Here is a 12,440-nt window from a genome sequence, read left to right on the forward strand (position 1 = left end):
ACACACTTTGCTTATTGAGGCTTTCCATGTTACAGATTGATAATTGTCCATAACTGTCTCGTCTTTCTCAGTCCACAGACGACATTGTGTTAATGGCCCAGGCCTTGGAGAAGATATTCCTGCAAAAAGTGGCGCAGATGCCCCAAGAGGAGGTAGAATTATTGCCCCCAGCTCCAAAAGGCAAAGGAAAGAAGCCAACCCCACCAGCAGCACAAACGCCAGGTAATGTCCCGGCAGGAACTAAATCATCGGACCTTGGTATCAATTGGTGATCTATTTTTTTTTTTTTTTTTATCTTAAAGATCTTAATCTTTAATGTCTATGTAATATGTGTAATCTCTGGTGAAGTCTGTAGTGCCGCTAGCGGGAGCCAAGCAAACCTTTCATTATGGTGGTTTAAATGGATGAATGGACACATAGAGCAACGGCTCGGCTTGGGTGCCCCTATAGTAAATGGCTTGCTGTGGGGGCTTTCAGCCGGACGGAGGGCCAAGAGTGCCAGTGGGAGACCCTAGAAGAGGAGGATCTGGGCTGTTATTTTTAAACAAATAAAACCCCAAGACTTTAGTATCGCTATTTCATCAATTTGGAAGGTTTACCATATATCATTGTTAAATTGTGTGGCATATATTGTTGGTATACATAATCTTGTTGGATAATAGCAAAGTTTGTCTTTGAAAGGGATGTCTAAATTTTTGTTATGTATTAATTTTATTAATTATTATTGTTCTTACTTTGCTCCTTCAGTTCCGTCATTAGAATGAACTTTTCTTGTTTGCAATAGTAATATTACTGTAGCATCCCCTGTTTGCCGCTAGAGCAGAGTTTTATATAGTCTTGGTTTAATCGGGGCTATGGTAGCACAACGGTACACCACGTATAAGAAATGCTCTTTTTAGTTTAGTGGTAAAGCACACAGCTATATCGCCTATAGAATGTCTTCAAAAGCAGTTTGAGTGTGAATTGCTTGGTCCATTTAAATTGGCACACTATACCACTCGTACACCTTGTCAAAAATTTGTATCTATAATGCATACATTTTTAAAACACAAACGGCCAAGGATTTAAAGCCTCTGCTTCTATGGGTTCTGATGTTTTCTGTATGATGCTGGCAATCTTTTGTCCGCAAGTGGCAGGATCTGTAGTGTTGTTTTTCCACCCTCCATCAGTTTTACCCAATATAAAATGCATGAAAGGAAAATCTTACACCTGTAACAAGTTAAATGGCAGCTGTCTCTTTTATTTATTGTTTTCATGAAGGGGTTAGCTAAAGTAGTACATGATAGGTTACTGTGGGTGATGCATTTACTTCATTCTGTTCTATAATGTTCATCACTACTTTAGAGTTTTGGTATTCTCTGGATTAATCAATGTTTTGTTAAAGGACCATTATTGCATTAAAGCAGGGGTGGGCAACCTTAGAGAAATGAAAATCTACTTGAACAACACGGATGAAGTCAAAGATCACCTGTTAGGGCTGGTTCAAACCAGGACGTGGTGCCAGAAAGGCATGTTCCATGTGTGTTTCCTGCACCATGTTAAAAACGCACTGCCTTTGTGATCTACTGCCGGTGATACATTGTTAACCCCAAATGCAAATGGCAAATGCAGTGGATATAAAAAAAAAAAGTATTACAAGAGTGTGCAGGGTTTGGGAGTGTGTTATGCTCAGATTGCACGATTCAAGAGTACGTTGGGCTCAAAATGCAGGGATCAGGAGTGCATTGCGCTCAGACTGCAGACTAGCCAATCACAGATCAGTAATAATCACAGTTGTCATGATTGTAACCCATTCATGACCGTTGAAAACATTGCTTTTATAACGATCATCATTGCAACAGCAAACAAAGTATGTAAAAAAATAAAATAAAAAAATACAAATTTCTTTTTTAAAAATTTAAAAAAATTAATTTTTATTTTTTATTTTTAACATGCTGTCACCAATCTGTGTCCCTGATCACCCCCTCACCAGTCATATGATCAGGGGCGCCATCAGGCCGGCACAGGCAATACACTTGCAAGGTGCCCGGCCCGCACCCCCATACAGCACCATATGAATTAAACTGTTAGCACAGCAAGCAGCCGCTTGCCCACGTGAAGCTCGCAATAGAGAATTACACAAGCCGCTGCCTGATTTCTCCTCCCTGTGTCCCCACCCGATGGTGATCCAGCACTCGCTTTGCTTCCTTCAGAGCCTGCTGCTGTTAGGTTACTTACTGGTGAAAATTGATTAGGATGATTTTGGGTGGTGATGAGGGTTACATTGTGGAGAGGAGAGAATTTTCACAATGTAACTCCATCCTCATCCCCACCCAGAATCCTCCATCCCTCTCCACAATGTATCCCCATCCCCTCCCAGAATTATCCACATCCCGGAGAGGGATTGATGATTCTGTGCGTGGATGGGGATACATTTTGGAGAGGGACGGAGGATTCTGGATGGGGATACATTGTGGAGAGGGGTGGATGATTCTGGGTGGGGATACATTGTGGAGAGTGATGGATGATTCTAGGTGGGGATGGGGATACATTGTAGAGAGGGATGGGAGGATTCTGGGTGGGGATAGGGATACATTGTGTAGAGGGATGGATGATTCTGGGCCGGGATTGGGGATACCTTGGGATAAGAGTGTTAAAATAAAAGTGGGTGCACCGAGGATTCGTAGGATGGCCAGTGGACGGGCCTTGGGGAATTTTTGTGGTCAGGCCGCAGGGTGGGGGGGGGTTGCACTGGCCTAAAGCTGGGTAAGGCGCTAAGGGTGTAATTTCTGGTGACTGCCCTGCATATGATGCTGTACTGCACAGTATGTAAAAATAAAAATAAAAATTTGTATTCAATTTATAAATTTTCAAAAAAATTGTGACAAATCATAACTTCAAAAAACTGACCATGCTTGTGTCTAAATGCCTTAGACTGTCTGCTTTCCAAAAAAAGGTCATTTGGGGGGTGGCATTTTAAGGGCCTCAAGAAATGAAATGGGCCATCAGTACATCAGGATTGATCAGTGTGTGTGTGTGTGTAAAATATATATATATATTCTATGGTAAATACCTTTTTTTTTTTTTCTTTTATTTTTTTTTTTTTTTTTACCAAAGATCTGTAACAAAATACATTTTTGACAAAATTTATGAAGACATTTTCTTATTGGATATGTTTTATAACAAAGTAGAAAATATCTTTCATTTATTTTCATTCAAAATGTTTTTTTTTTGCAATTTTAAAAAGGAAAAAAAGACCTAACAAACCCAGTGGTGACTGAATACCACCAAAAGAAGGCTCTATTTGTATAACTAACAAAAGTTAAAATCCTTCTCTACTCCAAAACAAAAAAGTAAAATGTAATGTGTTTTATTTTTTATTTTTTTTTCTTTCTGTACCAGTCAATGAATGTCCCTTTTAACAAGATCACTTTTTTTTGTCCAGTAATCACCGAACAAGAAAAACCCGTTGAGAAAAAACCTCCATCTCCCAAACCAGTCGTAGTGGAGCGCAGCTCTCCCAAACCAGTCGTAGTGGAGCGCAGCTCTCCCAAACCAGTCGTAGTGGAGCGTAGTTCCGGAAGACGAGCTGATCCACCCGTGGAAAGGCGACGGGATCGTTACAAAGGTCACCTAACCATTTAATTCTGAATGCAGTCGCAGATTTATGGAATGATTTGGGAGCTTGTTTTAATGGCAAAAAAAACATAAACCCCCAAAATTTAACAAAGAAATAACATTGTGTGAAAGACTTTACAATTATAATGACAGTTCACACACCTGCATTAAATGGTAGCCTTTATACAGGTGTGCCATGCTGGCTGTTCTCATTTTAGACCCCTTTCACACCAGAGCGTTTTGCAGGCGCTATAGCGTTAGAAATAGCGCCTGCAATCCGCCCTAAAGAAGCTGCACCATTGTGTGTAGTGTGAAAGCTCCGAGGGCTTTCACACTACAGCGATGCGATGGCAGGACGTCAGAAAAAAGTCCTGCCAGCAGCTTTTTTGGAGCGGTGAAGGAGCGGTGTGTTTATCGCTCCTCCACCGCTGCTCCCCAATGAAATCAATGGGGCAGCGCTGTAATACCATCGGCAAAACGCAGCTATTGCAGCGTATTGCCGGCAGTTTTAACCCTTTCGCGGCCTCTAGCGGGGGGTAAAAGCGCCCCGCTAGTGGCCGAAATGTGCCGCAAATCCGGCGGTAAAATGCGGCTAAAAATGGCGGCGTTTTACCCCCGACAGAATGGGCGGTGTGGTGTGAAAGGGGTCTTAGGCTGAAGGATGTTCCTGAATGAGTTTCCATATACAGGCTGTGTCAGTATTTTGTAAAATAACTCTTTACACTGTTCATCACTTTTGGATATTTCAGTCTGTAACTGTGTTTTTGTGTAAATATATTTGTACGTTTTCTTAAATGTTACTGTGACCCTCATATGAATTATCCCGCAGCCTTGTGTAGAAGCTGGGATTAGTTGGCACAAACTGTAATTTATTTACTTGGTAGAAGTGTCATTAGTTTTAGCAAAATCCGTTTGTACAAAAGAGTGACATTTTTTTAACTATTTTTATTTATAGCTGCAGCGCAAGCCTCCTCCGTCTCCACCGTGAGCCCAACAGTTCAGCTTACAAATATTGCCCCTGTAGTTTCTCAAACTCCAGTGATCGCTGCGACTCCTGTGCCAACCATAACGGCTAATGTCAACCCTTCGGCTACCACTACATCACCGCAGCCTCCTGCAGCCGCCCCAGTTCCAGTAGCATCAGTAGTCCCGCCACCTGCTCCTGTTGTTAAGGTAATATTAAATTAGAAATAACTGACCTGTGATTGCTGCTTTTGTCCTGTACTAGATATTCTTATGCCACAGAAACCCTCTTGCCTCATAAGCAGACACTTTTCTTAAATTGATGGCAGTGGTCCTTTCTGAATTTTTGTGCATCTTTCAGCTGTAGTTTCCTTTGCCTTGAATTGAAGCTGCAAAACCTCTACCCATTACTTTTATTGGACTATAGATCGGGATTTTACCCAAGGACTTGGTTAATGCTCAATTGTTGTGTGTTTGAACTCTGCTTTTCTGTTTGCTTTCTGAATCTTCACTGGTTGTTGAGTAGAGGCAGCCTGTACCTAAATAAGACACAAGTTTTCATTTCACAACCTCTGGTACTGGTTTTAGGCCAGGGGGGCTTATGCCATAGGTCAGTGATGGCAAACCTTGGCACGCCAGCTGTTTTGGAACTACATTTCCCATGATGCTCCTGCACTTTGCAGTGGAGTGGAGCATCATGGGAAATGTAGTTTCAAAACATCTGGGGTGCCAAGGTTCGCCATCACTGCCATAGGTCAAGTAACTAGACTCAACAGCAAGTATATTTGCATCTCCCTTGACATTGTATGCATGCTGCTATCAAGAAGACAGAGGTTCTGGGTCATTGGATGTCAGGGTCCTTGACAACCAATCTGAAATCAGCAAGCACTACAGTTATAAAGAGGTGACCTAGGTGCCAGGACTACAGGTGCTGCCTTGAAACCAAGAATGCTGGTAGGTCAGACTTAAAGTGATTGTAAAGTCTCTTGTGTTTATTTTTTTTTTATTTTATTAAATTTTTTTAAAATAAGTTATACTTGCCTGCTCTGTGCAGTGGTTTTGCACAGAGCAGCCCCGATCCTCCTCTTCTCGTGTCTCTTCGGTGCTCCTGGTCCCTCCCTTCCCATTTTGTGCCCCCCGCAGCAAGCAGCTACCCAAGCTGAGCCTCAGCTCCCTGTGTCAATTCAGGCACTGAGCCACGGTCTGGCCCCGCCCCCTTTCTCTTCTTATTGGCTGACTGACTTTGACAGCAGCATGAGCCAATGGCCCTTGAGGGGAGTCCCAGGCAACCCTTCAACATTACTGGATATAAATGGACCTCAGGTAAGTAATAGAGGGGCTGAGGATGGGGGAGGGGTGGGCTGCTGCACACAGAATGCTTTTTATCTTAACCCTTTCGCTGCCAAGTCTGTACGTTGTATGGACCTGACAGCGGGGGGTATCGCACATAATCCAGTGGCTGCAGCCATCAGGATTGTGTGTGAAACTGACAAGCAGACTCCTGCTCACACACCCCTGGTACCGGCACCCCACCCCAACCCCACGATTTTTCTTTTTTTTTTTTTTTTTTTTGTACATTCAGCTGTCAGCAGGGGGCCCCTCTGACAGCTAATGACTCATCTGTTATTAAAGATGCAGCGGCCGGCTTTCCAGCCCACTCCTTAGCAACCAACAATGTACAGTGTGTTTTTTAAAGGGGAAAAAAAAAGTGAAACGCATGAAGACTTCAGGCTAAACGCATAAAAAAAATTAGGGTTTAAAAACTCAAAATGCCTTGCAAAACGTGCCTGGAAAAACATATCAAGTGCAGCTGCATAGCTGTGAACCTAGCCTAAGTCTTGGTTGAGAAAAGTGGACAGCGAGCTTTTGTTGTTTGATTGGATACGTTTCTGCTATTTTCCTGTACATTACAAAGGTGGCTGTACAATATTCTGGTAACACAGGACCACACATAATCCAAAGTATCTAAAAGAGCTGTGTTGGACATGACGCTTCCATCTTTAATTTTAATCACCGCCCAAAAAAAAGTGAAGGCAGTTTCAATTGACAGAACTGTTTAACTTCCCCAGTGTTCTGGTGACATTTGCTAAATCTTCGGGATTCTTGTGTATAGGGGATACCACATGCCTGAAATTAGAGTCAAACTCTACTTCTTTCTCTTTCTTCCAGAAAAAAGGGGTAAAGAGGAAAGCAGACACCACCACTCCCACCACATCTGCCATAACCGCCAGCCGCAGCGAGTCGCCTGTCCCCTTGTCCGATCCCAAGCAAGCAAAAGTGGCCAACAGACGAGAGAGCACTGGGCGCCCAATTAAGGCGCCAAAGAAGGACTTGGAGGAAGGAGAAATCCTGCAGAATGCTGGGAAGAAAGGCAGATTGACAGAGCATCTCAAATACTGTGACAGTATCCTGAAAGAGATGCTGTCCAAGAAACACGCCGCATATGCCTGGCCCTTCTACAAACCGGTTGATGCGGAGGCCTTGGAGCTGCATGACTATCATGATATCATCAAACATCCCATGGATCTCAGTACTGTTAAGGTACATGCACCATATACCCACTCTTGCTGGAGCTTTTACCCAAAATAGCTGGTTTCCTTGTTTGTTGTGTTCTTAATGGGAGGTTGAAAATGTACCCTAAAGCTAGCCATACAAGTGGAAATCTAAGCTCCGTTTTTAGATTTTTTATTTTATTTTTTTTTCTCCATAAAAATCGTTTTTTTACAGTCCACTGCTTAGCAGTCCAGTTACAAAAATGTAAGTGCAGAAACATCCAGTTGCTTGCTTATAGTATTGCTTGACCGGGTTTTTTTTTTTAATTTTTTTTTTTTATTGAATCGTCTAAACATTGCTATGTGTATGGCCAACAAAATGTTAGCACCACCCATGACAATTTTGAAGTCTTTTTAACAGCTGTCCTGTGAAAGTGAAAAAAAGACCTATAGCCTGGAAGTCAATCTGCCATTCATGGGTTTTGTTTTCTTGTGTTTGAGCTAATAAATTTATTAAAACTGCTTTTGAATTTGGTAAAAACCACCATAGTGCTAGGAAAGCTATTTTCAATCTTCTTCCCCGGTGGCAGTCATCGAAACGATGGCAAATCTCTGCGGATCATTCAATTTCATGCAGTCATTTTTTCTAGTCAAAAGCTGACAAAGATCTCTGGAAGCTAGCAATAAGGGTTGTGGTGGTTTTCATGTTGCTGTGATTTAGGGCTGCAACTAGGGCTGAAACAACTAATCGATAACTAATCGATTATGAAATCGATTACTATGTTAAAAAAACAAAAAAGAGCCCTTTATAGTACAAAAAGAGCAAATAATCGCTACTGTAAATATTACTTTCACAGTTCTACAGTAAAAAAAATTAACCCCTTACGGTAGAGATTATCTGCTTTTTTTTTTTCTACTATAAAGTGCTCATTTTAGTTTTTGTTAACCCCATTATGTTACTAAACGTCTTAGACCTGGTTCACATCTATGCGTTTTATGGTGCTTTTTGCAGAAATGCGCTACAGTTCACAGTGGACACGTTCACATCTGAAAGGGTCAGGGACTTTTAATGCACAATAGTGCTTTATTGGTTCCATATACTTCAATGGAGAAGCTGCAGAAAAGCATGTAATGTATTTTTTGCAGCAATTTTTGTTTTTTAATCTGGCTAAAAAAAAAATGCAAATTGCAGTAAAATCACGTGCGCAAAAATCAAAACGTACAGCAAAACGCACTGCAGAAACAGATCAAAAGCAAACCGCATAGGTGTGTACCGAGCCTTATGCTGGCCACACGGATCAATTGTCAGATGAGAATATTCAGACGAAAAATTTTTGTACATTCGCTGAATGAAAGAATTTTGTTTGAAATTTTCACTTATTTTTAACATTCTGTTTTTAAAATGAATAATTTCTGAATGAAAACCTCATGCACTGTCTGAAAATTCCTGTGACTACGAAGTTTTCTATTTCCAAATTTTCCCGTCACTGTGGTTGGAAATATACATCAATTTGACCCCCCCCCCCCTTTTTTTTAAAATAAGGTGATTAATCGAAACAATAATCGGCCAACTAATCGATTATGGGCTACAACTAACGATTATTTTCATAATCAATTAGTTGACCGATTATTGTTACGATTAATCGGTTAATAACCTTAAAAAAAAAAAGTGGGTCAAATTTAACGTTCATTTTCAACCACAGTGATGGGAAAATTTGGAAATAGAAAACTGCTTGGTCAAAGGAATTTTCAGACAGTGGATGTGGTTTTCATTTAGAAATTGCATTCGTTTTAAAAATAGAACGTTAAAAACAAGTGCAAATTTCAAACAAAATTCTTTCATTCAGCGAATGTACAAAGATTTTTCGTCTGAATATTCTCATCTGAAAATTGATCCGTGTGGCCAGCATAAGGCTCGGTACACACCTGTGCAGTTTGCTTTTGATCTGTTTCTGCAGGGCTTTTTGCTGTGCGTTTTTGATTTCTGCGCATGTGATTTTACTACAATTTGCATTTTTTTTACGCAGATTAAAAAACACAAATTGCTGCAAAAACGCATTACATGCTTTTCTGCTGCTTCTCCATTGAAGTATATTGAACCAAAGAAGCACCGTTTTGCGTTTTAGAAGTCCCTGACCATTTCCAAACACGCAGCGGATGATAAAAGCACAGATATGAACGTGTCCCATAGGAAACCATGTAAATAAACTGTAGTGCGTTTCTGCAAAAAGCACCAATAAACTTATAGATGTGAACCAGGTCTAAGACATTTAGTAACATAATGGGGTTAAAAAGACTAAAATGAGCCCTTTATAGTAAAAAAAAAAAAAAAAAAGCAGATAATCACTACTTTAAGGGGTTCATTTTTTTACTGTAGAACTGTGAAAGTAATATTTACAGTATCGATTATTTTCTCTTTTTGTACTATAAAGAGTTAATTTTAGTTTATTTTAATCCCATTATGTTACTGGCTGATTAATCGATTATGAAAATAGTAATCGATTAATTTCATAATTGATTAGCTGTCGATTAATCGATTAGTTGTTTCAGCCCTACTGTGATTGCATGCTGCAGTTCAAGAACAGAGCTGCTATACTCAGGCTTATTCATTCATCAAGGCAACATTCAGATCTCATTTTTTTTTGTGCAGCAGTGTATAATAGAATAAAATGCTGTCTGGTATTATGTGTAGACATAAAATATAAAGAAGTTTAGCACTAGAGACACCATATAGGTGTGTATAAACTAATATTGATTAGAAGTGCTATAAACACAAATTAACAAAAAATATATAATACCAAAACATAAAAAGTCCAATCACTAAGTGAAAAAGTGTGAGAAAATTTCATAGGGCATAGTTAGTAAGGTTGAATAAAGACACCAGTCCATCCAGTTCAATCTGGGTGAGTGTACATTGCACACTCACATCAGTCCCTACTCTCAAGGAGCCCACAATTCAAGGTCCCCATTCATATACTAGGGGCCAATTTTGGACAGAAGCCAATTGACCTACCTGCATGTCTTTGGAATGTGGGAGGAAACCCGAGTACCCGGAGGAAACCCACGCAGGCACAGGGAGAACATGAAAACTCCAGGCAGGTAGTGTTGTGGTTGGGATTCGAACCAGCGATCCTTCTTACTGCTAGGCGAGAGTGCTAACCACTACACCACTTAATTCCTCAGTGGCAAATAAAATGGTGCGATCAAAGACGTAGCTAGAGGCACATTCAAAACGGGATAAGCATGCGTCTGATGGAAAATTGTAGATAAATACTTCTTACCAGACAAGGTGGACCCATCTGTCATAGGACAGTGGGTCAATCTGGCTTATACCGGCCGAGGTCCGGTGGTCATCGGAGGAACCAACTCTCATGTAGTTAGAACCTGTAGAGGAATTGCCCTGGATGCAGGCGTTCGATCAATCAACTGGAGTGGATCCTGGTGTGGCACAACCAGATATCTGGAGCTCAAGGGTATACTCAAAGCGGATGTTCTTTGGATCTCAAAACTAAGCACCGGAAACCAGAGACCAAGTGGTACATTTATCGCATTGGCACCATAAGGCAAAAAAAGTAAAGGGCTCCATATGGTGCAGGTTTTAAAATTTAAAGATATTTAATCTCGATAAAAAATGTACAAACATCCGTTTACACATGACTGCATAAAATGTGATCACAAGCAAAATAAAAAGTAAAAGCAATGTTGGGAACGAACTGACACGTTTTGACCTAATGGCCTTCAACTAGGAGTTGAATCAAACGCCTGCATGCAGAGCAATTCCTCTACAAGTTCTATCTACATCAGAGTTGGTTCCTTCAATGACCACATGGCCTAGGCTGGTATAAGTTGTATGACAGGTGGGTCCACCTTGTCTGGTAAGAAGTATTTATCTACAATTTAGATGAATGCTTATCCCATTTTGAATGTGCCTACAGCTACCTCTTTGATAGCACTTCCAATCTATATACATTTATACACACCTATATGGTGTCATCTCTACACTTGTTTATACTTTATTTGCTTGGACTTTGTTGGTTTTCGTGTTAGCAGCTTTAATTTGAGTGGTCTAGCACAGCAATTTCCCCTCTTGTTTTTATATGTAGACATGGCCGCAAGTAAAGATCACGGCAAAAGCCCTCCCAAGCAGTGTTAGGCCTCTTGCGCATGATACTCCTGTTTAAACATCTACTTTTTCAGACTTTTTTTTTGCGTATATGCGTTTGCGCATGTTTGCGAAAATGTGTGAAAACGTATTCTCGTGTTCTCGTTCTGCACCATATGTAAATGGGTATTTGCATGCATTAGGCATGAATTGCTGACCAAAAAAGCAGATTTAAAAAAAAAAAAAAATTTAACTGAAGAATACACGGCACTTGTTTATGCACCTATGTGCATAGGTAGATTAAAATGAATGGGCTGTATTTTAGCTCAGTACAGAAAAAGCTGTACTGAGCATTTCGAAGCTGCAGTGTGCAAGAGGCCTTAAGGCCGGTTCACACCGCGGGCGATGCGAGGCGACACCGACTTGCCTCGCCGCGACCTGCCGCGACCTCAGCGGCGATTTGCAAATGACTTCTGTATAGAAGTCAATGCAAGTCGCCCCGAGGTCGCCCAGAAGTAGTACAGGAACCTTTTTTCTGAGTCGGAGCGACTCGAGTCGCTCCTCTCAGAACGGTTCCATTGTACAGAACGGGGGCGACTTGTCAGATCGCGGCGAGGCAAGTCGTGTCGCCTCATCACCCGCAGTGTGAACCGGCCCTTAGTAATATTTAAAGCTTTGTTTTTTCTAATAAAACAACAAACATGTCATACTTGCCTGCTCCCTGCAATGGTTTTGCACAGATTAACCCAGATCCTACTCTTTTTGGCTCCCCTGCTGGCGCTTTGGGCCCCCTTGGGCAAGTGCCCCCATAGAATGCTGCTTTCTATCTGGTTAATTGTGTGGGGCTCTTGAACCGCCCTGCCTGTGTCTATTAACACAGATAGGGTGGCTCGCCCCCCACTGCTGCCTCATCTGATTTTATTGACAGCATAGGGAGTCAATGGCTCCTACTGCTATCAATCTGCCCAGTTAGGACTGACAGAGCTGGGAGAGCCTCTGATCTCATGAATGGCACTCGATGGGGACTGGGCTCAGGTAAGTACAAGAGGGTCTGGGGGAGTTTCTGTGACTCTGAAGTTTTTTTTTAATCTTAATGCGTAGACATGCATTAAGGTAAAAAAAAAAAAAAAAAAAAAACCTTCGGGCTTAAAGCGGGGTTCCACCCTAAAGTGGAACTTCCGCTGATCGGAACCCTCCCCCCCTCTGGTGTCACAATTGGCACCTTTCAGGGGGGAGGGGGGGTGCAGGTACCTGTCAAAGACAGGTATTTACACCCACTTCCGGGC

The 12,440-nt window shown here is 41.5% G+C and overlaps 1 protein-coding gene across 7 annotated transcripts in view; it reads left to right on the forward strand.

Annotated features, from left to right (window-relative positions):
* Positions 1 to 12,440, forward strand: part of BRD3 (bromodomain containing 3) — a 119,403-nt gene that overhangs the window by 47,194 nt on the left and 59,769 nt on the right. For all 7 annotated transcript variants that reach the window (XM_077479137.1, XM_077479131.1, XM_077479136.1 and 4 more), the window contains exons 4-7: positions 72 to 222; positions 3,425 to 3,607; positions 4,553 to 4,770; positions 6,730 to 7,101. In XM_077479137.1, the coding sequence (XP_077335263.1) occupies positions 72 to 222; positions 3,425 to 3,607; positions 4,553 to 4,770; positions 6,730 to 7,101 (924 nt within the window). The remainder of the gene's footprint in view (positions 1 to 71; positions 223 to 3,424; positions 3,608 to 4,552; positions 4,771 to 6,729; positions 7,102 to 12,440) is intronic.

Source organism: Lithobates pipiens, unplaced genomic scaffold, assembly GCF_037356315.1.
Source record: "Lithobates pipiens isolate NorthernLeopardFrog02 unplaced genomic scaffold, aLitPip1_a1.2 Scaffold_14, whole genome shotgun sequence".
NCBI classification, from domain to species: domain Eukaryota; kingdom Metazoa; phylum Chordata; class Amphibia; order Anura; family Ranidae; genus Lithobates; species Lithobates pipiens.